Below are 24,431 nucleotides of genomic sequence, written 5' to 3'. Positions count from 1 at the left end.
GTTTAGGCCAAGGTATGTATAGTTTTGTGTGCTCTAGGGCAACAGTGTCTAGATGGAATTTGTATTTGTGGTCCTGGTGACTGGACCTTTTTTGGAACACCATAATTTTGGTCTTACTGAGATTTACTGTCAGGGCCCAGGTCTGACAGAATCTGTGCATAAGATCTAGGTGCTGCTGTAGGCCCTCCTTGGTTGGTGACAGAAGCACCAGATCATCAGCAAACAGCAGACATTTGACTTCAGATTCTAGTAGGGTGAGGCCGGGTGCTGCAGACTTTTCTAGTGCCCGCGCCAGTTCGTTGATATATATGTTGAAGAGGGTGGGGCTTCAACATATCTCTCTCTGTCTCTCTCTCTGTGTCTCTCTCTGTGTCTCTCTCTGTGTCTCTCTCTGTCTCTCTGTGTCTCTCTCTCTGTCTCTCTGTGTCTCTCTCTCTGTCTCTCTGTGTCTCTCTCTCTGTCTCTCTGTGTCTCTCTCTCTCTGTCTCTCTGTGTCTCTCTCTCTGTGTCTCTCTCTCTGTGTCTCTCTCTCTGTGTCTCTCTCTCTGTGTCTCTCTCTCTGTGTCTCTCTCTCTGTGTCTCTCTCTCTGTCTCTGTGCTATGACAGACCCTGTCTGTGCAGTCCTCCTGGGCTGGGGGGTGAGGATGGTGGGGGTTGTTCCGGGGGAGACAGAGATGGGGACTCTTCCTCTAGTCGTGTGTGTGTGAATAAGTGATTTTAAAGCAGCAGATGTCATTAGGTCAGTGCTGTATTCATAGTGGCAGGAGGTGGGAGGCAGGGTGAGGAGGCAGGGTTGGGGGAGGGAGGAGGCAGGGTTGGGGGAGGGAGGAGGCAGGGTTGGGGGGAGGGAGGAGGCAGGGTTGGGGGAGGGAGGGTTGGGAGGAGGGAGGGTGGGGGGGGGAGGCAGGGTGAGGAGGGGAGGGTTGGGGAGGCAGGGTGAGGGGGGGAGGGGGAGGCAGGGTGAGGAGGGAGGGTTGGCAGGAGGGGGGAGGCAGGGTGAGGATGGAGGGTTGGGGAAGGGAGGAAGCAGGGTGAAGAGGGAGGTTTGGGGGAGGGGGAGGCAGGGTGAAGAGGGAGGTTTGGGGAGGGGAGGCAGGGTGAAGAGAGGTTTGGGGGAGGGGGAGGCAGGGTGAAGAGGGAGGTTTGGGGGAGGGGGAGGCAGGGTGAAGGGAGGTTTGGGGGAGGCAGGGTGAAGAGGGAGGTTTGGGGGAGGGGAGGCAGGGTGAAGAGGGAGGTTTGGGGGAGGGGGAGGCAGGGTGAAGAGGGAGGTTTGGGGGAGGGGGAGGCAGGGTGAAGAGGGAGGTTTGGGGGGGGGGGAGGCAGGGTGAAGAGGGAGGTTTGGGGGAGGGGGAAGGCAGGGTGAAGAGGGAGGTTTGGGGGAGGGGGAAGGCAGGGTGAAGAGGGAGGTTTGGGGGAGGGGGAAGGCAGGGTGAAGAGGGAGGTTTGGGGGAGGGGGAAGGCAGGGTGAAGAGGGAGGTTTGGGGGAGGGGGAAGGCAGGGTGAAGAGGGAGGTTTGGGGGAGGGGGAAGGCAGGGTGGAGGGGAGGCAGGGTGAAGAGGGAGGTTTGGGGGAGGCAGGGTGAAGAGGGAGGTTTGGGGGAGGGGGAGGCAGGGTGAAGAGGTCTCCACAGGAGTCACATTTCTGGGCCCTTAAATTGATATGAGGCCCCTTCTGTCTCTCTCTGTCTCTCTCTGTCTCTCTCTGGCTCTCTCTGTCTCTCTGTCTCTCTCTGGCTCTCTCTGTCTCTCTCTGTCTCTCTCTCTGTCTCTCTCTGTCTCTCTCTGTCTCTCTCTGTCTCTCTCTGTCTCTCTCTGTCTCTCTCTGTCTCTCTCTGGCTCTCTCTGGCTCTCTCTGGCTCTCTCTGGCTCTCTCTGGCTCTCTTTGGCTCTCTCTCTTGTTTCTCTCTCTCTGTCTGTGTCTGTCACTGTCTGTCCCCCTTCTCTCGCCATACTTACCCCCCCCCCCCCTCTCTCTCCTCAGGTGATGGCTGAGTGGCTATGTGTGCGTCCAGCTCTGTGTGTGTGGAGATGGTTCTAACAGACTGTTGTCTGTGAGGACTGTGGAACACACTGCTGGCCCACGGAGGCACCCTGAACACACACACACACTCCGTGACACGGTGACAACACACACTCAGTGACACGGTGACAACACACACACACACACACGGTGACACACACACACAGCGCTGCCGGTGCAGCGAGAACGGATTCGGACACACAAACTCCCCCCCCCCAACACACACACACACACACACACACTCTTGACTGTGTGTCCCAGTAGTGGTAGCGCGCGCGCGCGTGTGTGTGTGTGACCACCACAATGCCGAGCTCCACGATCCGACGTTCTGTGAAGAACATGGTGAACAACTACTCCGACGCGGAGAAGAAGGTCCGAGAGTCCACCTCCAACGACCCCTGGGGCCCCTCGTCCTCTCTGATGTCAGAGGTGGCCGACCTGACCTACAACGTCGTGGCGTTCAGTGAGATCATGAGCATGATCTGGAGACGCCTCAACGACCACGGAAAGAACTGGAGACACGTTTACAAGGCGCTGACGCTGCTCGACTACCTGATTAAGGTAACGCCGCACCCCTCATACAATAATAAACAACAACATCAATAACAATAAAACAATAATAAACAATAGTAAATAACAACATCAATAACAATAAAACAATAATAAATAACAACATTAATAACAATAAAACAATAATAAATAACAACATTAATAATAATAAAACAATAATAAATAACAACATCAATAACAATAATAAACAACAACATTAATAACAATAAAATAATAATAAATAACAACATTAATAATAAATAACAACATTAATAATAATAATAAATAACAACATTAATAATAAATAACAACATTAATAACAATAAAATAATAATAAATAACAACATTAATAATAATAATAAATAACAACATTAATAATAAATAACAACATTAATAATAATAATAAATAACAACATTAATAACAATAAAACAATAATAAATAACATCAATAATAACATTAATAATAATAAATAACAACATTAATAATAAAACAATAATAAATAACATTAATAATAATAAAACAATAATAAATAACATTAATAACAATAAAACAATAATAAATAACATTAATAACAAAACAATAATAAATAACATTAATAACAATAAAACAATAATAACTAACATTAATAACATTAAAACAATAATAAATAACAACATTAATAACAATACAACAATAATAAATAACATTAATAACAATAAAACAATAATAACAACATTAATAACAATAACAATAATATCAACATTAATAACAATAAAACAATAATAAATATCAACATTAATAAAACAATAATAAATAACATTAACAATACAATAAATAACAACATTAATAAAACAAAACAATAATAAATAACAATAATCGTGGCCGGCTGCGAACCCAGAGTCTGGTGGCACAGATGTCACTGCGATGCAGTGCCTTAGACCACTGCGCCACTCGGGAGGTTCCTGCAGTGTTAATATGTTAATATGGTGTGTGTGTTTTCCAGACGGGGTCAGAGCGCGTGGCTCTGCAGTGTAAAGAGAACATCTTCGCCATCCAGACTCTGAAGGACTTTCAGTACATAGACCGAGACGGAAAAGACCAGGGAATCAACGTCAGAGAGAAGAGCAAACAGCTGGTGGTCCTGTTGAAAGATGAGGAGAGACTGAAAGGTGAGGAAGAGGGGGGAGGTGGTCCTGTTGAAAGATGAGGAGAGACTGAAAGGTGAGGAGGGGGGAGGTGGTCCTGTTGAAAGATGAGGAGAGACTGAAAGGTGAGGAAGAGGGAGGTGGTGGTGGTCCTGTTGAAAGATGAGGAGAGACTGAAAGGTGAGGAAGAGGGAGGTGGTGGTCCTGTTGAAAGATGAGGAGAGACTGAAAGGTGAGGAAGAGGGAGGTGGTGGTCCTGTTGAAAGATGAGGAGAGACTGAAAGGTGAGGAAGAGGGAGGTGGTGGTCCTGTTGAAAGATGAGGAGAGACTGAAAGGTGAGGGAGGTGGAGGAAGAGGGAGGTGGGGGTCCTGTTGAAAGATGAGGAGAGACTGAAAGGTGAGGAAGAGGGAGGTGGTGGTCCTGTTGAAAGATGAGAGACTGAAAGGTGAGGAGGAGGGGGGAGGTGGTGGTGGTCCTGTTGAAAGATGAGGAGAGACTGAAAGGTGAGGAAGAGGGAGGTGGTGGTCCTGTTGAAAGATGAGGAGAGACTGAAAGGTGAGGAAGAGGGAGGTGGTGGTGGTCCTGTTGAAAGATGAGGAGAGACTGAAAGGTGAGGAAGAGGGAGGTGGTGGTCCTGTTGAAAGATGAGGAGAGACTGAAAGGTGAGGGAGGTGGAGGAAGAGGGAGGTGGGGGTCCTGTTGAAAGATGAGGAGAGACTGAAAGGTGAGGAAGAGGGAAGTGGTGGTCCTGCTGAAAGATGAGGAGAGACTGAAAGGTGAGGAAGAGGGAGGTGGTGGTCCTGTTGAAAGATGAGAGACTGAAAGGTGAGGAGGAGGGGGGAGGTGGTGGTCCTGTTGAAAGATGAGGAGAGACTGAAAGGTGAGGAAGAGGGAGGTGGTGGTCCTGCTGAAAGATGAGGAGAGACTGAAAGGTGAGGAAGAGGGAGGTGGTGGTCCTGTTGAAAGGTGAGGAGAGACTGAAAGGTGAGGAAGAGGGAGGTGGTGGTCCTGTTGAAAGATGAGAGACTGAAAGGTGAGGAAGAGGGAGGTGGTGGTCCTGTTGAAAGATGAGGAGAGACTGAAAGGTGAGGAAGAGGGAGGTGGGGGTCCTGCTGAAAGATGAGACTGAAAGGTGAGGAAGAGGGAGGTGGTGGTCCTGTTGAAAGATGAGGAGAGACTGAAAGGTGAGGAAGAGGGAGGTGGTGGTCCTGCTGAAAGATGAGACTGAAAGGTGAGGAAGAGGGAGGTGGTGGTCCTGCTGAAAGATGAGACTGAAAGGTGAGGAAGAGGGAGGTGGGGGGTCCTGCTGAAAGATGAGAGACTGAAAGGTGAGGAAGAGGGAGGTGGTGGTCCTGTTGAAAGATGAGGAGAGACTGAAAGGTGAGGAAGAGGGAGGTGGTGGTCCTGTTGAAAGATGAGAGACTGCCAGGTGAGGAAGAGGGAAGTGGTGGTCCTGCTGAAAGATGAGGAGAGACTGAAAGAAAGGTGAGGAAGAGGAGGAGGGAGGTGGTGGTCCTGTCTGGCACTAGGTCTGTCTGGAGTCATGTACTGTCTGTCATAGACCACTAGGTCTGTCTGGAGTCATGTACTGTCTGTCATAGACCACCAGGTCTGTCTGGAGTAATGTACTGTCTGTCATAGACCACCAGGTCTGTCTGGAGTCATGTACTGTCTGTCATAGACCACTAGGTCTGTCTGGAGTAATGTACTGTCTGTCATAGACCACTAGGTCTGTCTGGAGTAATGTACTGTCTGTCATAGACCACTAGGTCTGTCTGGAGTAATGTACTGTCTGTCTGGGGTAATGTACTGTCTGTCATAGACCACCAGGTCTGTCTGGAGTAATGTACTGTCTGTCATAGACCACCAGGTCTGTCTGGAGTAATGTACTGTCTGTCATAGACCACCAGGTCTGTCTGGAGTAATGTACTGTCTGTCATAGACCACCAGGTCTGTCTGGAGTAATGTACTGTCTGTCATAGACCACTAGGTCTGTCTGGAGTCATGTACTGTCTGTCATAGACCACTAGGTCTGTCTGGAGTCATGTACTGTCTGTCATAGACCACCAGGTCTGTCTGGAGTAATGTACTGTCTGTCATAGACCACTAGGTCTGTCTGGAGTCATGTACTGTCTGTCATAGATCACTAGGTCTGTCTGGAGTCATGTACTGTCTGTCATAGACCACCAGGTCTGTCTGGAGTAATGTACTGTCTGTCATAGACCACCAGGTCTGTCCAGGTGAGGTTAATGATGATGATGTTCCTGTCCAGGTGAGCGTTCCCAGGCGCTGAAGACGAAGGAGAGGATGGCTCAGGTCACCACCACAGGGGCGGTGACACCGGGTCAGGGTTTTGGCAGAGGTTCGTCTCAACCCAACCTGTCCACCTCCTACAGCGAGGAGTACGGCAAGTCAGAGGGATCACCTGCATCTTACCATGGCTGTGAGTAGAGCTATGTTACACACACACACACACTAACATACACACACTCACATACACACACACACACTCACACACACACACTAACAAACACACACACACTCACACACTCACACACTCACACTCACACTCACACTCACACTCACACTCACACACACACTCACACTCACACTCACACACACACTCACACTCACACACACTCACACTCACACACACTCTCACACTCACACACACTCTCACACTCACACACACTCTCACACACACACACACTCTAACACACACTCTCACACACACTCTCACACTCACACACACTCTCACACACACACACACACACTCTCACACACACACACACACTCTAACATACACTCACACTCTAACACATACACTCACACTCTAACACACACACTCACACTCTAACACACACACTCACACTCTAACACACACACACACACACACACACACTCTAACACACACACACTCACACTCTAACACACTCACACTCTAACAAACACACACTCACACTCTCACACACACTCTAACACACACTCTCACACTCTCACACACACACACACTCACACACACACACACTCACACTCTAACACACACACACACACACACACACTCACACTCTAACACACTCACTCTAACACACACTCTCGCACTCTCACACACACACACTCTAACATACACTCTCACACTCTAACATACACTCACACTCACACTCACACACACTCACACTCACACACACACAGGCTTAGACACTAAGGGTTGGAGCTAATTAGTGTAAGCCAGCGACTCACACACACACACACACACACACACACACACACACACACACACACACACACACACACAGGCTTAGACACTAAGGGTTTAAGATTGTGTTGGAGGTCTGATCTTTCTTTGTCCTAAAACCAGCGTCCAATCAAAACTCCTCTTTTGACCTTTCAGCTCGTTTCACGTTAGCTTTTAGGGACCTTCGGAAACAACTTTTCAGACGAAGACCACAACACGTAGAACCCCCCCCTCCAAAAAAAAGTCTGACTTAGTGCTGTCACCAGAGCTCGGTGCTTATTATGGGATGTTTTAGGTAACACAATCCCACATTTTTGGGGGGGTAGCATGTTAATGACATGTTGGAGATAGACTGAACCATTCAGAACACACAGAATTATAATTGTCTTGTTAAAACGTATTTTATAACATAAAGAAGGGACATTTTAGTCACCAAAGCGTGTTTTCCCCAGCAGAGGGGGACAGAGGGGAGACGCCCATGTACCTGTTCTGGACTCTGTTCCCCTTCCCTCCTTCACCCTACTGGAGTCTGTTCCCCTTCCCTCCTTCACCCTACTGGAGTCTGTTCCCCTTCCCTCCTTCACCCTACCGGACTCTGTTCCCCTTCCCTCCTTCACCCTACCGGAGTCTGTTCCCCTTCCCTCCTTCACCCTACCGGAGTCTGTTCCCCTTCCCTCCTTCACCCTACCGGAGTCTGTTCCCCTTCCCTCCTTCACCCTACTGGAGTCTGTTCCCCTCCCTCCTTCACCCTACTGAGTCTGTTCCCCTTCCCCCTTCACCCTACTGGAGTCTGTTCCCCTTCCCTCCTTCACCCTACTGGAGTCTGTTCCCTTCCTCCTTCACGTGACTGGAGTCTGGTCCCCTTCCCTCCTTCACCCTACTGGAGTCTGGTCCCCTTCCCTCCTTCACCCTACTGGACTCTGTTCCCCTTCCCTCCTTCACCCTACTGGAGTCTGTTCCCCTTCCCTCCTTCACCCTACTGGAGTCTGGTCCCCTTCCTCCTTCACCCTACCGGAGTCTGTTCCCCTTCCCTCCTTCACCCTACTGGAGTCTGTTCCCCTTCCCTCCTTCACCCTACTGGAGTCTGGTCCCCTTCCCTCCTTCACCCTACTGGAGTCTGTTCCCCTTCACCCTACTGGAGTCTGTTCCCCTTCACCCTACTGGAGTCTGTTCCCCTTCCCTCCTTCACCCTACTGGAGCCTGTTCCCCTTCCCTCCTTCACCCTACTGGAGTCTGTTCCCCTTCCCTCCTTCACCCTACTGGAGTCTGTTCCCCTTCCCTCCTTCACGTGACTGGACTCTGTTCCCCTTCCCTCCTTCACCCTACTGGAGTCTGTTCCCCTTCCCTCCTTCACGTCACTGGAGTCTGTTCCCCTTCCCTCCTTCACCCTACTGGAGTCTGGTCCCCTTCCCTCCTTCACCCTACCGGAGTCTGGTCCCCTTCCCTCCTTCACCCTACCGGAGTCTGTTCCCCTTCCCTCCTTCATGTGACTGGACTCTGTTCCCCTTCCCTCCTTCACGTGACTGGAGTCTGTTCCCCTTCCCTCCTTCACCCTACTGGAGTCTGTTCCCCTTCCCTCCTTCACCCTACTGGAGTCTGTTCCCCTCCCTCCTTCACCCTACTGGAGTCTGTTCCCCTTCCCTCCTTCACCCTACTGGAGTCTGTTCCCCTTCCCTCCTTCACCCTACTGGAGTCTGTTCCCCTTCCCTCCTTCACCCTACTGGAGTCTGTTCCCCTTCCCTCCTTCACCCTACTGGAGTCTGTTCCCCTTCCCTCCTTCACCCTACTGGAGTCTGTTCCCCTTCCCTCCTTCACCCTACTGGAGTCTGTTCCCCTTCCCTCCTTCACCCTACTGGAGTCTGTTCCCCTTCCCTCCTTCACCCTACTGGAGTCTGTTCCCCTTCCCTCCTTCACCCTACTGGAGTCTGTTCCCCTTCCCTCCTTCACGTGACTGGAGTCTGTTCCCCTTCCCTCCTTCACCCTACTGGAGTCTGGTCCCCTTCCCTCCTTCACCCTACTGGAGTCTGTTCCCCTTCCCTCCTTCACCCTACTGGAGTCTGTTCCCCTTCCCTCCTTCACCCTACTGGAGTCTGTACCCCTTCCCTCCTTCACCCTACTGGAGTCTGTTCCCCTTCCCTCCTTCACCCTACTGGAGTCTGTTCCCCTTCCCTCCTTCACGTGACTGGAGTCTGTTCCCCTTCCCTCCTTCACCCTACTGGAGTCTGGTCCCCTTCCCTCCTTCACCCTACTGGAGTCTGGTCCCCTTCCCTCCTTCACCCTACTGGAGTCTGGTCCCCTTCCCTCCTTCACCCTACTGGAGTCTGGTCCCCTTCCCTCCTTCACCTACTGGAGTCTGTTCCCCTTCCCTCCTTCACCCTACTGGAGTCAGTTCCCCTTCCCTCCTTCACGTGACTGGAGTCTGTTCCCCTTCCCTCCTTCACCCTACTGGAGTCTGTTCCCCTTCCCTCCTTCACCCTACTGGAGTCTGGTCCCCTTCCCTCCTTCACCCTACTGGAGTCTGGTCCCCTTCCCTCCTTCACCCTACTGGAGTCTGTTCCCCTTCCCTCCTTCACCCTACTGGAGTCTGTTCCCCTTCCCTCCTTCACCCTACTGGAGTCTGTTCCCCTTCCCTCCTTCACCCTACTGGAGTCTGTTCCCCTTCCCTCCTTCACCCTACTGGAGTCTGTTCCCCTTCCCTCCTTCACCCGACTGGAGTCTGTTCCCCTTCCCTCCTTCACCCGACTGGAGTCTGTTCCCCTTCCCTCCTTCACCCGACTGGAGTCTGTTCCCCTTCCCTCCTTCACCCGACTGGACTCTGTTCCCCTTCCCTCCTTCACCCTACTGGAGTCTGTTCCCCCTCCCCTTCTTCACCCTACTGGAGTCTGTTCCCCTTCCCTCCTTCACCCTACTGGAGTCTGTTCCCCTTCCTCCTTCACCCTACTGGAGTCTGTTCCCCTTCCTCCTTCACCCTACTGGAGTCTGTTCCCCTTCCCTCCTTCACCCTACTGGAGTCTGTTCCCCTTCCCTCCTTCACCCTACTGGAGTCTGTTCCCCTTCCCTCCTTCACCCTACTGGAGTCTGTTCCCCTTCCCTCCTTCACCCTACTGGAGTCTGTTCCCTTCCTCCTTCACCCTACTGGAGTCTGTTCCCCTTCCCTCCTTCACGTGACTGGAGTCTGTTCCTCTTCCCTCCTTCACCCTACTGGACTCTGTTCCCCTTCCTCCTTCACCCTACCTGGAGTCTGTTCCCCTTCCCTCCTTCACCCTACTGGAGTCTGTTCCCCTTCCCCCTTCACCCTACTGGAGTCTGTTCCCCTTCCCTCCTTCACCCTACTGGAGTCTGTTCCCCTTCCCTCCTTCACCCTACCGGACTCTGTTCCCCTTCCCTCCTTCACCCTACCGGAGTCTGTTCCCCTTCCCTCCTTCACCCTACTGGAGTCTGTTCCCCTTCCCTCCTTCACCCTACTGGAGTCTGTTCCCCTTCCCTCCTTCACCCTACTGGAGTCTGTTCCCCTTCCCTCCTTCACGTGACTGGAGTCTGTTCCCCTTCCCTCCTTCACCCTACCGGACTCTGTTCCCCTTCCGTCCTTCACCCTACCGGAGTCTGTTCCCCTTCCCTCCTTCACCCTACTGGAGTCTGTTCCCCTTCCCTCCTTCACCCTACTGGAGTCTGTTCCCCTTCCCCCCTTCACCCTACTGGAGTCTGTTCCCCTTCCCTCCTTCACCCTACTGGAGTCTGTTCCCCTTCCCTCCTTCACCCTACTGGAGTCTGTTCCCCTTCCCTCCTTCACCCTACTGGACTCTGTTCCCCTTCCCTCCTTCACCCTACCGGAGTCTGTTCCCCTTCCCTCCTTCACCCTACCGGACTCTGTTCCCCTTCCCTCCTTCACCCTACCGGAGTCTGTTCCCCTTCCCTCCTTCACCCTACTGGAGTCTGTTCCCCTTCCCTCCTTCACCCTACTGGAGTCTGTTCCCCTTCCCTCCTTCACCCTACTGGAGTCTGTTCCCCTTCCCTCCTTCACCCTACTGGACTCTGTTCCCCTTCCCTCCTTCACCCTACCGGACTCTGTTCCCCTTCCCTCCTTCACCCTACCGGACTCTGTTCCCCTTCCCTCCTTCACCCTACTGGAGTCTGTTCCCCTTCCCTCCTTCACCCTACTGGAGTCTGTTCCCCTTCCCTCCTTCACCCTACTGGAGTCTGTTCCCCTTCCCTCCTTCACCCTACTGGAGTCTGTTCCCCTTCCCTCCTTCACCCTACTGGAGTCTGTTCCCCTTCCCTCCTTCACCCTACTGGAGTCTGTTCCCCTTCCCTCCTTCACGTGACTGGAGTCTGTTCCTCTTCCCTCCTTCACCCTACCGGACTCTGTTCCCCTTCCCTCCTTCACCCTACCGGAGTCTGTTCCCTTCCCTCCTTCACCCTACTGGAGTCTGTTCCCCTTCCTCCTTCACCCTACTGGAGTCTGTTCCCCTTCCCTCCTTCACCCTACTGGAGTCTGTTCCCCTTCCCTCCTTCACGTGACTGGAGTCTGTTCCCCTTCCCTCCTTCACCCTACCGGACTCTGTTCCCCTTCCGTCCTTCACCCTACTGGAGTCTGTTCCCCTTCCCTCCTTCACCCTACTGGAGTCTGTTCCCCTTCCCTCCTTCACCCTACTGGAGTCTGTTCCCCTTCCCCCTTCACCCTACTGGAGTCTGTTCCCCTTCCCTCCTTCACCCTACTGGAGTCTGTTCCCCTTCCCTCCTTCACCCTACTGGAGTCTGTTCCCCTTCCCTCCTTCACCCTACTGGACTCTGTTCCCCTTCCCTCCTTCACCCTACCGGAGTCTGTTCCCCTTCCCTCCTTCACCCTACTGGACTCTGTTCCCCTTCCCTCCTTCACCCTACCGGAGTCTGTTCCCCCTTCCCTCCTTCACCCTACCGGAGTCTGTTCCCCTTCCTCCTTCACCCTACCGGAGTCTGTTCCCCTTCCCTCCTTCACCCTACCGGAGTCTGTTCCCCTTCCCTCCTTCACCCTACTGGACTCTGTTCCCCTTCCTCCTTCACCCTACCGGACTCTGTTCCCCTTCCCTCCTTCACCCTACCGGACTCTGTTCCCCTCCCTCCTTCACCCTACCGGAGTCTGTTCCCCTTCCTCCTTCACCCTACCGGAGTCTGTTCCCCTTCCCTCCTTCACCCTACCGGAGTCTGTTCCCCTTCCCTCCTTCACCCTACTGGAGTCTGTTCCCCTTCCCTCCTTCACCCTACTGGAGTCTGTTCCCCTTCCCTCCTTCACGTGACTGGAGTCTGTTCCTCTTCCCTCCTTCACCCTACCGGAGTCTGTTCCCCTTCCCTCCTTCACCCTACTGGAGTCTGTTCCCCTTCCCTCCTTCACCCTACTGGAGTCTGTTCCCCTTCCCTCCTTCACCCTACCGGACTCTGTTCCCCTTCCCTCCTTCACCCTACCGGAGTCTGTTCCCCTTCCCTCCTTCACCCTACTGGAGTCTGTTCCCCTTCCCTCCTTCACCCTACTGGAGTCTGTTCCCTTCCCTCCTTCACCCTACTGGAGTCTGTTCCCCTTCCCTCCTTCACCCTACTGGAGTCTGTTCCCCTTCCCTCCTTCACCCTACTGGAGTCTGTTCCCCTTCCCTCCTTCACCCTACTGGAGTCTGTTCCCCTTCCCTCCTTCACCCTACTGGAGTCTGTTCCCCTTCCCTCCTTCACCCTACTGGAGTCTGTTCCCCTTCCCTCCTTCACCCGACTGGAGTCTGTTCCCCTTCCCTCCTTCACGTGACTGGAGTCTTTTCCCCTTCCCTCCTTCACGTGACTGGAGTCTGGTCCCTCCTTCACGTGACTGGAGTCTGTTCCCCTTCCCTCCTTCACGTGACTGGAGTCTGTTCCCCTTCCCTCCTTCACCCGACTGGAGTCTGTTCCCCTTCCCTCCTTCACCCTACTAGAGTCTGTTCCCCTTCCCTCCTTCACGTGACTGGAGTCTGTTCCCTCCTTCACGTGACTGGAGTCTGTTCCCCTTCCCTCCTTCACGTGACTGGAGTCTGTTCCCCTTCCCTCCTTCACGTGACTGGAGTCTGTTCCCCTTCCCTCCTTCACGTGACTGGAGTCTGGTCCCCTTCCCTCCTTCACGTGACTGGAGTCTGTTCCCCTTCCCTCCTTCACGTGACTGGAGTCTGTTCCCCCCTTCACGTGACTGGAGTCTGTTCTCCTTCCCTCCTTCACGTGACTGGAGTCTGTTCCCCTTCCCTCCTTCACGTGACTGGAGTCTGTTCCCCTTCCCTCCTTCACGTGACTGGAGTCTGTTCCCCTTCCCTCCTTCACGTGACTGGAGTCTGTTCCCCTTCCCTCCTTCACGTGACTGGAGTCTGTTCCCCTTCCCTCCTTCACGTGACTGGAGTCTGTTCCCCTTCCCTCCTTCACGTGACTGGAGTCTGTTCCCCTTCCCTCCTTCACCCTACTGGAGTCTGTTCCCCTTCCCTCCTTCACGTGACTGGAGTCTGTTCCCCTTCCCTCCTTCACGTGACTGGAGTCTGTTCCCCTACCCTCCTTCACGTGACTGGAGTCTGTTCCCCTTCCCTCCTTCACGTGACTGTAGTCTGTTCTCCTTCCCTCCTTCACCCTACTGGAGTCTGTTCTCCTTCACCCTACTGGAGTCTGTTCTTCCCTCCTTCACGTGACTGGTGTCTGTTCTTCCCTCCTTCACGTGACTGGTGTCTGTTCCCTCCTTCACGTGACTGGTGTCTGTTCTCCTTCCCTCCTTCACGTGACTGGAGTCTGGTCCCCTTCCCCCTTCACGTGACTGGAGTCTGGTCCCCTTCCCCCTTCACGTTACTGGAGTCTGGTCCCCTTCCCCCCTTCACGTGACTGGAGTCTGGTCCCCCCTTCACGTGACTGGAGTCTGGTCCCCCCTTCACGTGACTGGAGTCTGGTCCCCCCTTCACGTGACTGGAGTCTGGTCCCCCCTTCACGTGACTGGAGTCTGGTCCCCCTTCACGTGACTGGAGTCTGTTCCCCCCTTCACGTGACTGGAGTCTGTTCCCCTTCCCTCCTTCACGTGACTGGTGTCTGTTCTCCTTCCCTCATTCACGTGACTGGAGTCTGGTCCCCTTCCCCCTTCACTTGACTGGAGTCTGGTCCCCTTCCCCCTTCACGTGACTGGAGTCTGGTCCCCCCTTCACGTGACTGGAGTCTGGTCCCCCCTTCACGTGACTGGAGTCTGGTCCCCCTTCACGTGACTGGAGTCTGGTCCCCCCTTCACGTGACTGGAGTCTGGTCCCCCCTTCACGTGACTGGAGTCTGGTCCCCCCTTCACGTGACTGGAGTCTGGTCCCCCCTTCACGTGACTGGAGTCTGGTCCCCCCTTCACGTGACTGGAGTCTGGTCCCCCCTTCACGTGACTGGAGTCTGTTCCTTCCTTCACGTGACTGGAGTCTGGTCCCCCCTTCACGTGACTGGAGTCTGTTCTTCCCTCCTTCACGTGACTAGAGTCTGTTCCCTCCTTCACGTGACTGGAGTCTGTTCTCCTTCCCTCCTTCACGTGACTGGAGTCTATTCCCTCCTTCACGTGACTGGAGTCTGTTCTTCCCTCCTTCACGTGACTGGAGTCTGTTCTCCTTCCCTCCTTCACGTGACTGGAGTCTGTTCCCTCCTTCACGTGACTGGAGTCTGTTCTTCCCTCCTTCACGTGACTGGAGTCTGGTCCCCTTCCCTCCTTCACGTGACTGGTGTCTGTTCTCCCCTTCACGTGACTGGAGTCTGTTCTCCTTCCCTCCTTCACCCTACTGGAGTCTGTTCTTCCCTCCTTCACGTGACTGGAGTCTGTTCCCCTTCCCTCCTTCACGTGACTGGAGTCTGTTCCCCTTCCCTCCTTCACGTGACTGGAGTCTGTTCCCCTTCCCTCCTTCACGTGACTGGAGTCTGTTCCCCTTCCCTCCTTCACCCTACTGGAGTCTGTTCCCCTTCCCTCCTTCACGTGACTGGAGTCTGTTCCCCTTCCCTCCTTCACGTGACTGGTGTCTGTTCCCTCCTTCACGTGACTGGAGTCTGTTCCCTCCTTCACCCTACTGGAGTCTGTTCCCCTTCCCTCCTTCACGTGACTGGAGTCTGTTCTTCCCCCCCTCTGTGTTTATCCCTCCTTCACACGGAGAGAGAAGAAACAACTGTTCCTCTCCCTCTGGCCCCAGTCACCTCTGACCTCTGACCTTTAGGTCACAGCAGTGGAGCTCCAAGGTCTCACCTCCGTGTGTGTGTGTGTGTGTGTGTGTGTGTGTGTGGTTATGATACATGTGGTGGAAACTGTAGCAGCTGAATCATCATCATCATCCTCCTCTGAAGGAAGCAGAGATCAGCCAATAGAAACGAGGCTGGACAGGCACTGGCCAATGAGAGTGGGGCTGGAGGGTGTTGCCAGGGAACATTTTTGAGATTCCAGACATTGGAAGGTTCTGCGTATTGTTCACCAAGGAGTGACTCCCTCTCTCTCTCCTCTGGCGTCTCATTGGTCTCTCCCTCTCCTCAGGGTTAATACAATGAGGTTATAATACCAGGTGTGTAGTGTCTATGAGACAGGGTCAGTAGATGGTCAGGTTATAGTGTGTAGTGTCTATGAGACAGGGTCAGTAGATGGTCAGGTTATAGTGTGTAGTGTCTATGAGACAGGGTCAGTAGATGGTCAGGTTATAGTGTGTAGTGTCTATGAGACAGGGTCAGTATAATGTATCAGTAGATGGTCAGGTTATAGTGTGTAGTGTCTATGAGACAGGGTCAGTAGATGGTCAGGTTATAGTGTGTAGTGTCTATGAGACAGGGTTAGTATAATGTATCAGTAGATGGTCAGGTTATAGTGTGTAGTGTCTATGAGACAGGGTCAGTATAATGTATCAGTAGATGGTCAGGTTATAGTGTGTAGTGTCTATGAGACAGGGTTAGTATAATGTAACAGTAGATGGTCAGGTTATAGTGTGTAGTGTCTATGAGACAGGGTTAGTATAATGTATCAGTAGATGGTCAGGTTATAGTGTGTAGTGTCTATGAGACAGGGTTAGTATAATGTATCAGTAGATGGTCAGGTTATAGTGTGTAGTGTCTATGAGACAGGGTTAGTATAATGTAACAGTAGATGGTCAGGTTATAGTGTGTAGTGTCTATGAGACAGGGTTAGTAGATGGTCAGGTTATAGTGTGTAGTGTCTATGAGACAGGGTTAGTATAATGTATCAGTAGATGGTCAGGTTATAGTGTGTAGTGTCTATGAGACAGGGTTAGTATAATGTAACAGTAGATGGTCAGGTTATAGTGTGTAGTGTCTATGAGACAGGGTTAGTATCAGTAGATGGTCAGGTTATAGTGTGTAGTGTCTATGAGACAGGGTTAGTATCAGTAGATGGTCAGGTTATAGTGTGTAGTGTCTATGAGACAGGGTCAGTAGATGGTCAGGTTATGGTGTGTAGTGTCTATGAGACAGGGTTAGTATAATGTATCAGTAGATGGTCAGGTTATAGTGTGTAGTGTCTATGAGACAGGGTTAGTATAATGTATCAGTAGATGGTCAGGTTATAGTGTGTAGTGTCTATGAGACAGGGTTAGTATAATGTATCAGTAGATGGTCAGGTTATAGTGTGTAGTGTCTATGAGACAGGGTTAGTATAATGTATCAGTAGATGGTCAGGTTATAGTGTGTAGTGTCTATGAGACAGGGTCAGTAGATGGTCAGGTTATAGTGTGTAGTGTCTATGAGACAGGGTTAGTATAATGTATCAGTAGATGGTCAGGTTATAGTGTGTAGTGTCTATGAGACAGGGTTAGTATCAGTAGATGGTCAGGTTATAGTGTGTAGTGTCTATGAGACAGGGTTAGTATAATGTATCAGTAGGTGGTCAGGTTATAGTGTGTAGTGTCTATGAGACAGGGTCAGTAGATGGTCAGGTTATAGTGTGTAGTGTCTATGAGACAGGGTTAGTATAATGTATCAGTAGATGGTCAGGTTATAGTGTGTAGTGTCTATGAGACAGGGTTAGTATAATGTATCAGTAGATGGTCAGGTTATAGTGTGTAGTGTCTATGAGACAGGGTTAGTGTAATGTATCAGTAGATGGTCAGGTTATAGTGTGTAGTGTCTATGAGACAGGGTTAGTATAATGTATCAGTAGATGGTCAGGTTATAGTGTGTAGTGTCTATGAGACAGGGTCAGTAGATGGTCAGGTTATAGTGTGTAGTGTCTATGAGACAGGGTTAGTATAATGTATCAGTAGATGGTCAGGTTATAGTGTGTAGTGTCTATGAGACAGGGTTAGTGTAATGTATCAGTAGATGGTCAGGTTATAGTGTGTAGTGTCTATGAGACAGGGTTAGTATAATGGTCAGGTTATAGTGTGTAGTGTCTATGAGACAGGGTTAGTATAATGTATCAGTAGATGGTCAGGTTATAGTGTGTAGTGTCTATGAGACAGGGTTAGTATAATGTATCAGTAGATGGTCAGGTTATAGTGTGTAGTGTCTATGAGACAGGGTTAGTATAATGTATCAGTAGATGGTCAGGTTATAGTGTGTAGTGTCTATGAGACAGGGTTAGTATAATGTATCAGTAGATGGTCAGGTTATAGTGTGTAGTGTCTATGAGACAGGGTTAGTATAATGTATCAGTAGATGGTCAGGTTATAGTGTGTAGTGTCTATGAGACAGGGTTAGTAGATGGTCAGGTTATAGTGTGTAGTGTCTATGAGACAGGGTTAGTATAATGTATCAGTAGATGGTCAGGTTATAGTGTGTAGTGTCTATGAGACAGGGTTAGTATAATGTATCAGTAGATGGTCAGGTTATAGTGTGTAGTGTCTATGAGACAGGGTTAGTATAATGTATCAGTAGATGGTCAGGTTATAGTGTGTAGTGTCTATGAGACAGGGTCAGTATAATGTATCAGTAGATGGTCAGGTTATAGTGTGTAGTGTCTATGAGACAGGGTCAGTAGATGGTCAGGTTATAGTGTGTAGTGTCTATGAGACAGGGTTAGTATAATGTATCAGTAGATGGTCAGGTTATAGTGTGTAGTGTCTATGAGACAGGGTCAGTATAATGTATCTGTAGATGGTCAGGTTATAGTGTGTAGTGTCTATGAGACAGGGTCAGTAGATGGTCAGGTTATAGTGTGTAGTGTCTATGAGACAGGGTCAGTAGATGGTCAGGTTATAGTGTGTAGTGTCTATGAGACAGGGTTAGTATAATGGTCAGGTTATAGTGTGTAGTGTCTATGAGACAGGGTTAGTATAATGTATCAGTAGATGGTCAGGTTATAGTGTGTAGTGTCTATGAGACAGGGTTAGTGTAATGTATCAGTAGATGGTCAGGTTATAGTGTGTAGTGTCTATGAGACAGGGTTAGTATAATGTATCAGTAGATGGTCAGGTTATAGTGTGTAGTGTCTATGAGACAGGGTTAGTGTAATGTATCAGTAGATGGTCAGGTTATAGTGTGTAGTGTCTATGAGACAGGGTCAGTAGATGGTCAGGTTATAGTGTGTAGTGTCTATGAGACAGGGTCAGTATAATGTATCAGTAGATGGTCAGGTTATAGTGTGTAGTGTCTATGAGACACAGGGAGAGAGGGGCGGAGACAGGGAGAGAGGGGCGGAGACAGGGAGAGAGGGGCGGAGACAGGGAGAGAGGGGCGGAGACAGGGTTCGTACTTCATTAGCATATTTATTATTTCCAGGATTTAAATGCAGTTTATTTTTGATTTTTCCTTTTTCATTTTTTGTTCTACTGAGATACTGGAGCTATATTTATACATCACTAGGATAGCTGACTGACTGGCTGGCTGGCTGGCTGGCTGACTGGCCTACTGGCTGTCTGTTGACTGGCTGACTGACTGGCCTACTGGCTGTCTGTTGACTGGCTGACTGACTGACTGACTGACTGGCTGATTGGCTGGCTGACTGGCTGGAGTCTCAATCTGACTGAATATGTAGTGGGTTAGGATGGAGTCTGAATATGTAGTGGGTTAGGATGGAGTCTGACTGAATATGTAGTGGGTTAGGATGGAGTCTGACTGAATATGTAGTGGGTAAGGATGGAGTCTGACTGAATATGTAGTGGGTTAGGATGAAGTCTCAATCAGACTGAATATGTAGTGGGTTAGGATGGAGTCTGAATATGTAGTGGGTTAGGATGGAGTCTGACTGAATATGTAGTGGGTTAGGATGGAGTCTGACTGAATATGTAGTGGGTTAGGATGGAGTCTGACTGAATATGTAGTGGGTTAGGATGGAGTCTGACTGAATATGTAGTGGGTTAGGATGGAGTCTGACTGAATATGTAGTGGGTTAGTATGGAGTCTGACTGAATATGTAGTGGGTTAGGATGGAGTCTGACTGAATATGTAGTGGGTTAGGATGGAGTCTGACTGAATATGTAGTGGGTTAGGATGGAGTCTGACTGAATATGTAGTGGGTTAGTATGGAGTCTGACTGAATATGTAGTGGGTTAGGATGGAGTCTGACTGAATATGTAGTGGGTTAGGATGGAGTCTGAATATGTAGTGGGTAAGGATGGAGTCTGACTGAATATGTAGTGGGTTAGGATGGAGTCTGAATATGTAGTGGGTTAGGATGGAGTCTGACTGAATATGTAGTGGGTTAGGATGGAGTCTGACTGAATATGTAGTGGGTTAGGATGGAGTCTCAATCTGACTGAATATGTAGTGGGTTAGGATGGAGTCTGACTGAATATGTAGTGGGTTAGGATGGAGTCTGAATATGTAGTGGGTTAGGATGGAGTCTGACTGAATATGTAGTGGGTTAGGATGGAGTCTCAATCTGACTGAATATGTAGTGGGTTAGGATGGAGTCTCAATCTGACTGAATATGTAGTGGGTTAGGATGGAGTCAGACTGAATATGTAGTGGGTTAGGATGGAGTCTCAATCTGACTGAATATGTAGTGGGTTAGGATGGAGTCTGACTGAATATGTAGTGGGTTAGGATGGAGTCTGAATATGTAGTGGGTTAGGATGGAGTCTGACTGAATATGTAGTGGGTTAGGATGGAGTCTGACTGAATATGTAGTGGGTTAGGATGGAGTCTGACTGAATATGTAGTGGGTTAGGATGGAGTCTCAATCTGACTGAATATGTAGTGGGTTAGGATGGAGTCTCAATCTGACTGAATATGTAGTGGGTTAGGATGGAGTCAGACTGAATATGTAGTGGGTTAGGATGGAGTCTCAATCTGACTGAATATGTAGTGGGTTAGGATGGAGTCTGACTGAATATGTAGTGGGTTAGGATGGAGTCTGAATATGTAGTGGGTTAGGATGGAGTCTGACTGAATATGTAGTGGGTTAGGATGGAGTCTGACTGAATATGTAGTGGGTTAGGATGGAGTCTGACTGAATATGTAGTGGGTTAGGATGGAGTCTGAATATGTAGTGGGTTAGGATGGAGTCTGACTGAATATGTAGTGGGTTAGGATGGAGTCTGACTGAATATGTAGTGGGTTAGGATGGAGTCTCAATCTGACTGAATATGTAGTGGGTTAGGATGGAGTCTGACTGAATATGTAGTGGGTTAGGATGGAGTCTGAATATGTAGTGGGTTAGGATGGAGTCTGACTGAATATGTAGTGGGTTAGGATGGAGTCTGACTGAATATGTAGTGGGTTAGGATGGAGTCTGACTGAATATGTAGTGGGTTAGGATGGAGTCTGACTGAATATGTAGTGGTTTAGGATGGAGTCTGACTGAATATGTAGTGGGTTAGGATGGAGTCTGACTGAATATGTAGTGGGTTAGGATGGAGTCTGACTGAATATGTAGTGGGTTAGGATGGAGTCTGAATATGTAGTGGGTTAGGATGGAGTCTGAATATGTACATTTACATTTACATTTAAGTCATTTAGCAGACGCTCTTATCCAGAGCGACTTACAAATTGGTGAATTCACCTTCTGACATCCAGTGGAACAGCCACTTTACAATAGTGCATCTAAATCATTAAGGGGGGGGTGGTGAGAAGGATTACTTATCTTATCCTAGGTATTCCTTGAAGAGGTGGGGTTTCAGGTGTCTCCGGAAGGTGGTGATTGACTCCGCTGTCCTGGCGTCGTGAGGGAGTTTGTTCCACCATTGGGGGGCCAGAGCAGCGAACAGTTTTGACTGGGCTGAGCGGGAACTGTACTTCCTCAATGGTAGGGAGGCGAGCAGGCCAGAGGTGGATGAACGCAGTGCCCTTGTTTGGGTGTAGGGCCTGATCAGAGCCTGGAGGTACTGCGGTGCCGTTCCCCTCACAGCTCCGTAGGCAAGCACCATGGTCTTGTAGCGGATGCGAGCTTCAACTGGAAGCCAGTGGAGAGAGCGGAGGAGCGGGGTGACGTGAGAGAACTTGGGAAGGTTGAACACCAGACGGGCTGCGGCGTTCTGGATGAGTTGTAGGGGTTTAATGGCACAGGCAGGGAGCCCAGCCAACAGCGAGTTGCAGTAATCCAGACGGGAGATGACAAGTGCCTGGATTAGGACCTGCGCCGCTTCCTGTGTGAGGCAGGGTCGTACTCTGCGGATAGTAGTAGTGGGTTAGGATGGAGTCTGACTGAATATGTCGGGTTCGGACGAAAGTCTTTGTAAAGACGGCTCAGTGCTGCCCCCTTTCATTGAGTAACTCCAATGGAAGGCCGTCCGTGGTACTGCAGGGGGAGACGGCTCAGTGCTGCCCCCTTTCATTGAGTAACTCCAATGGAAGGCCGTCAGGGGTACTGCAGGAGGAGACGGCTCAGTGCTGCCCCCTTTCATTGAGTAACTCCAATGGAAGGCCGTCCTTGGTACTGCAGGGGGAGACGGCTCAGTGCTGCCCCCTTTCATTGAGTAACTCCAATGGAAGGCCGTCCGTGGTACTGCAGGGGTAGACGGGCTCAGTGCTGCCCCTTTCATTGAGTAACTCCAATGGAAGGCCGTCCGTGGTACTGCAGGGGGAGACGGCTCAGTGCTGCCCCTTTCATTGAGTAACTCCAATGGAAGGCCGTCAGGGGTACTGCAGGAGGAGACGGCTCAGTGCTGCCCCCTTACATTGAGTAACTCCAATGGAAGGCCGTCAGGGGTACTGCAGGAGGAGACGGCTCAGTGCTGCCCCTTTCATTGAGTAACTCCAATGGAAGGCCGTCCGTGGTACTGCAGGGGGGAGACGGCTCAGTGCTGCCCCTTTCATTGAGTAACTCCAATGGAAGGCCGTCAGGGTACTGCAGGGGAGACGGCTCAGTGCTGCCCCCTTTCATTGAGTAACTCCAATGGAAGTCCGACCGTGGTACTGCAGGGGAGACGGCTCAGTGCTGCCCCTTTCATTGAGTAACTCCAATGGAAGGCCGTCAGGGGTACTGCAGGGGGAGACGGCTCAGTGCTGCCCCCTTTCATTGAGTAACTCCAATGGAAGGCCGACCGTGGTACTGCAGGGGGAGACGGCTCAGTGCTGCCCCTTTCATTGAGTAACTCCAATGGAAGGCCGTCCGTGGTACTGCAGGGGAGACGGCTCAGTGCTGCCCCCTTTCATTGAGTAACTCCAATGGAAGGCCGTCCGTGGTACTGCAGGGGAGACGGCTTAGTGCTGCCCCCTTTCATTGAGTAACTCCAATGGAAGGCCGTTCGTGGTACTGCAGGGGGAGACGGCTTAGTGCTGCCCCCTTTCATTGAGTAACTCCAATGGAAGGCCGTTCGTGGTACTGCAGGAGGAGACGGCTCAGTGCTGCCCCCTTTCATTGAGTAACTCCAATGGAAGGCCGTTCGTGGTACTGCAGGAGGAGACGGCTCAGTGCTGCCCCCTTTCATTGAGTAACTCCAATGGAAGGCCGTTCGTGGTACTGCAGGGGGAGACGGCTCAGTGCTGCCCCCTTTCATTGAGTAACTCCAATGGAAGGCCGTTCGTGGTACTGCAGGTGGAGACGGCTCAGTGCTGCCCCCTTTCATTGAGTAACTCCAATGGAAGGCCGTTCGTGGTACTGCAGGGGGAGACGGCTTAGTGCTGCCCCCTTTCATTGAGTAACTCCAATGGAAGGCCGTTCGTGGTACTGCAGGAGGAGACGGCTCAGTGCTGCCCCTTTCATTGAGTAACTCCAATGGAAGGCCGTCAGGGGTACTGCAGGGGGAGACGGCTCAGTGCTGCCCCCTTTCATTGAGTAACTCCAATGGAAGGCCGTTCGTGGTACTGCAGGGGGAGACGGCTTAGTGCTGCCCCCTTTCATTGAGTAACTCCAATGGAAGGCCGTTCATGGTACTGCAGGAAGAGACGGCTTAGTGCTGCCCCCTTTCATTGAGTAACTCCAATGGAAGGCCGTTCATGGTACTGCAGGAAGAGACGGCTCAGTGCTGCCCCCTTTCATTGAGTAACTCCAATGGAAGGCCGTTCGTGGTACTGCAGGGGGAGACGGGACATACAGAGGGGGAAGGGGAGGGGGTGAAGAGTGGGAGAGGCAGCAAAGCAAGGCAGACCGAAAGTAGAAAATGTATGATGTCATCGGTCTCCGACCATGCTGTCGTCGTCTACTCCCGCCCCCGCCTCTGTTCCCACGGAAACAACACACTCACTGTTTCCAGCCACAGTCTCATAGCTGTGTGTGTGTGTGTGTGTGTGTGTGTGTGTGTGTGTGTGTGTGTGTGTGTGTAGTTTAGCAGTCATAATGTTGTCTGTTAGATCTCTCTAGTCTAGTACAACAGTGTCTGTTCTGCTGATGTCTAACGTGTGTCTGGTGTGTCTGGTGTGTGTGTGTGTAGCCACGTCTCCGGTTCCAGGCTCAGAGTTGGAGCAGGCCCGCCCCCAGACCAGCGGAGAGGAGGAGCTACAGCTGCAGCTAGCCCTGGCCATGAGCAGAGAGGCTGCAGAACAGGTACACACACACACACACACACACACACACACACACACACACACACGTTCTATGAGCTTGTGTGGCCTACCACTTCGTGGCGTGATGTAAACTGTCTCTCTCTCTCTGTGTCTCTCTCTCTGTGTCTCTCTCTCTCTCTCTGTGTCTCTCTCTCTCTCTCTGTGTCTCTCTCGCTCCCTGTGTGTCTCTCTCGCTCCCTGTGTGTCTCTCTCGCTCCCTGTGTGTCTCTCTCGCTCCCTGTGTGTCTCTCTCGCTCCCTGTGTGTCTCTCTCGCTCCCTGTGTGTCTCTCTCGCTCCCTGTGTCTCTCTCTCGCTCCCTGCGTGTCTCTCTCTCCCTGCGTGTGTCTCTCTCGCTCCCTGTGTGTCTCTCTCGCTCCCTGTGTCTCTCTCTCGCTCCCTGTGTCTCTCTCTCGCTCCCTGCGTGTCTCTCTCCCTGCGTGTGTCTCTCTCGCTCCCTGCGTGTGTCTCTCTCTACCTGCGTGTGTGTCTCTCGCTCCCTGCGCCTCTCTCTCTCGCTCCCTGCGTGTCTCTCTCTCCCTGCGTGTGTCTCTCTCGCTCCCTGCGTGTCTCTCTCTCTACCTGCGTGTCTCTCTCTCTACCTGCGTGCCTCTCTCTCGCTCCCTGCGCGCCTCTCTCTCGCTCCCTGCGCGTCTCTCTCTCGCT

At 51.3% G+C, this 24,431-nt stretch overlaps 1 protein-coding gene across 1 annotated transcript in view; it reads left to right on the top strand.

The window, feature by feature from the left end:
• The window catches only part of LOC135538766 (epsin-2-like), a 53,041-nt gene that overhangs the window by 10,663 nt on the left and 17,947 nt on the right, over window positions 1-24,431 (top strand). Inside the window, exons 2-5 of the mRNA XM_064964680.1 lie at window positions 1,982-2,581; window positions 3,553-3,718; window positions 5,969-6,139; window positions 23,656-23,768. Of these exons, the coding sequence (XP_064820752.1) occupies window positions 2,324-2,581; window positions 3,553-3,718; window positions 5,969-6,139; window positions 23,656-23,768 (708 nt within the window). The 5' untranslated portion in view covers window positions 1,982-2,323. The remainder of the gene's footprint in view (window positions 1-1,981; window positions 2,582-3,552; window positions 3,719-5,968; window positions 6,140-23,655; window positions 23,769-24,431) is intronic.

The sequence above is a fragment of the Oncorhynchus masou genome, unplaced genomic scaffold (assembly GCF_036934945.1).
Source record: "Oncorhynchus masou masou isolate Uvic2021 unplaced genomic scaffold, UVic_Omas_1.1 unplaced_scaffold_181, whole genome shotgun sequence".
In the NCBI taxonomy this organism is placed as follows: domain Eukaryota; kingdom Metazoa; phylum Chordata; class Actinopteri; order Salmoniformes; family Salmonidae; genus Oncorhynchus; species Oncorhynchus masou.
This window is presented reverse-complemented; position numbering and strand designations above follow the sequence as displayed.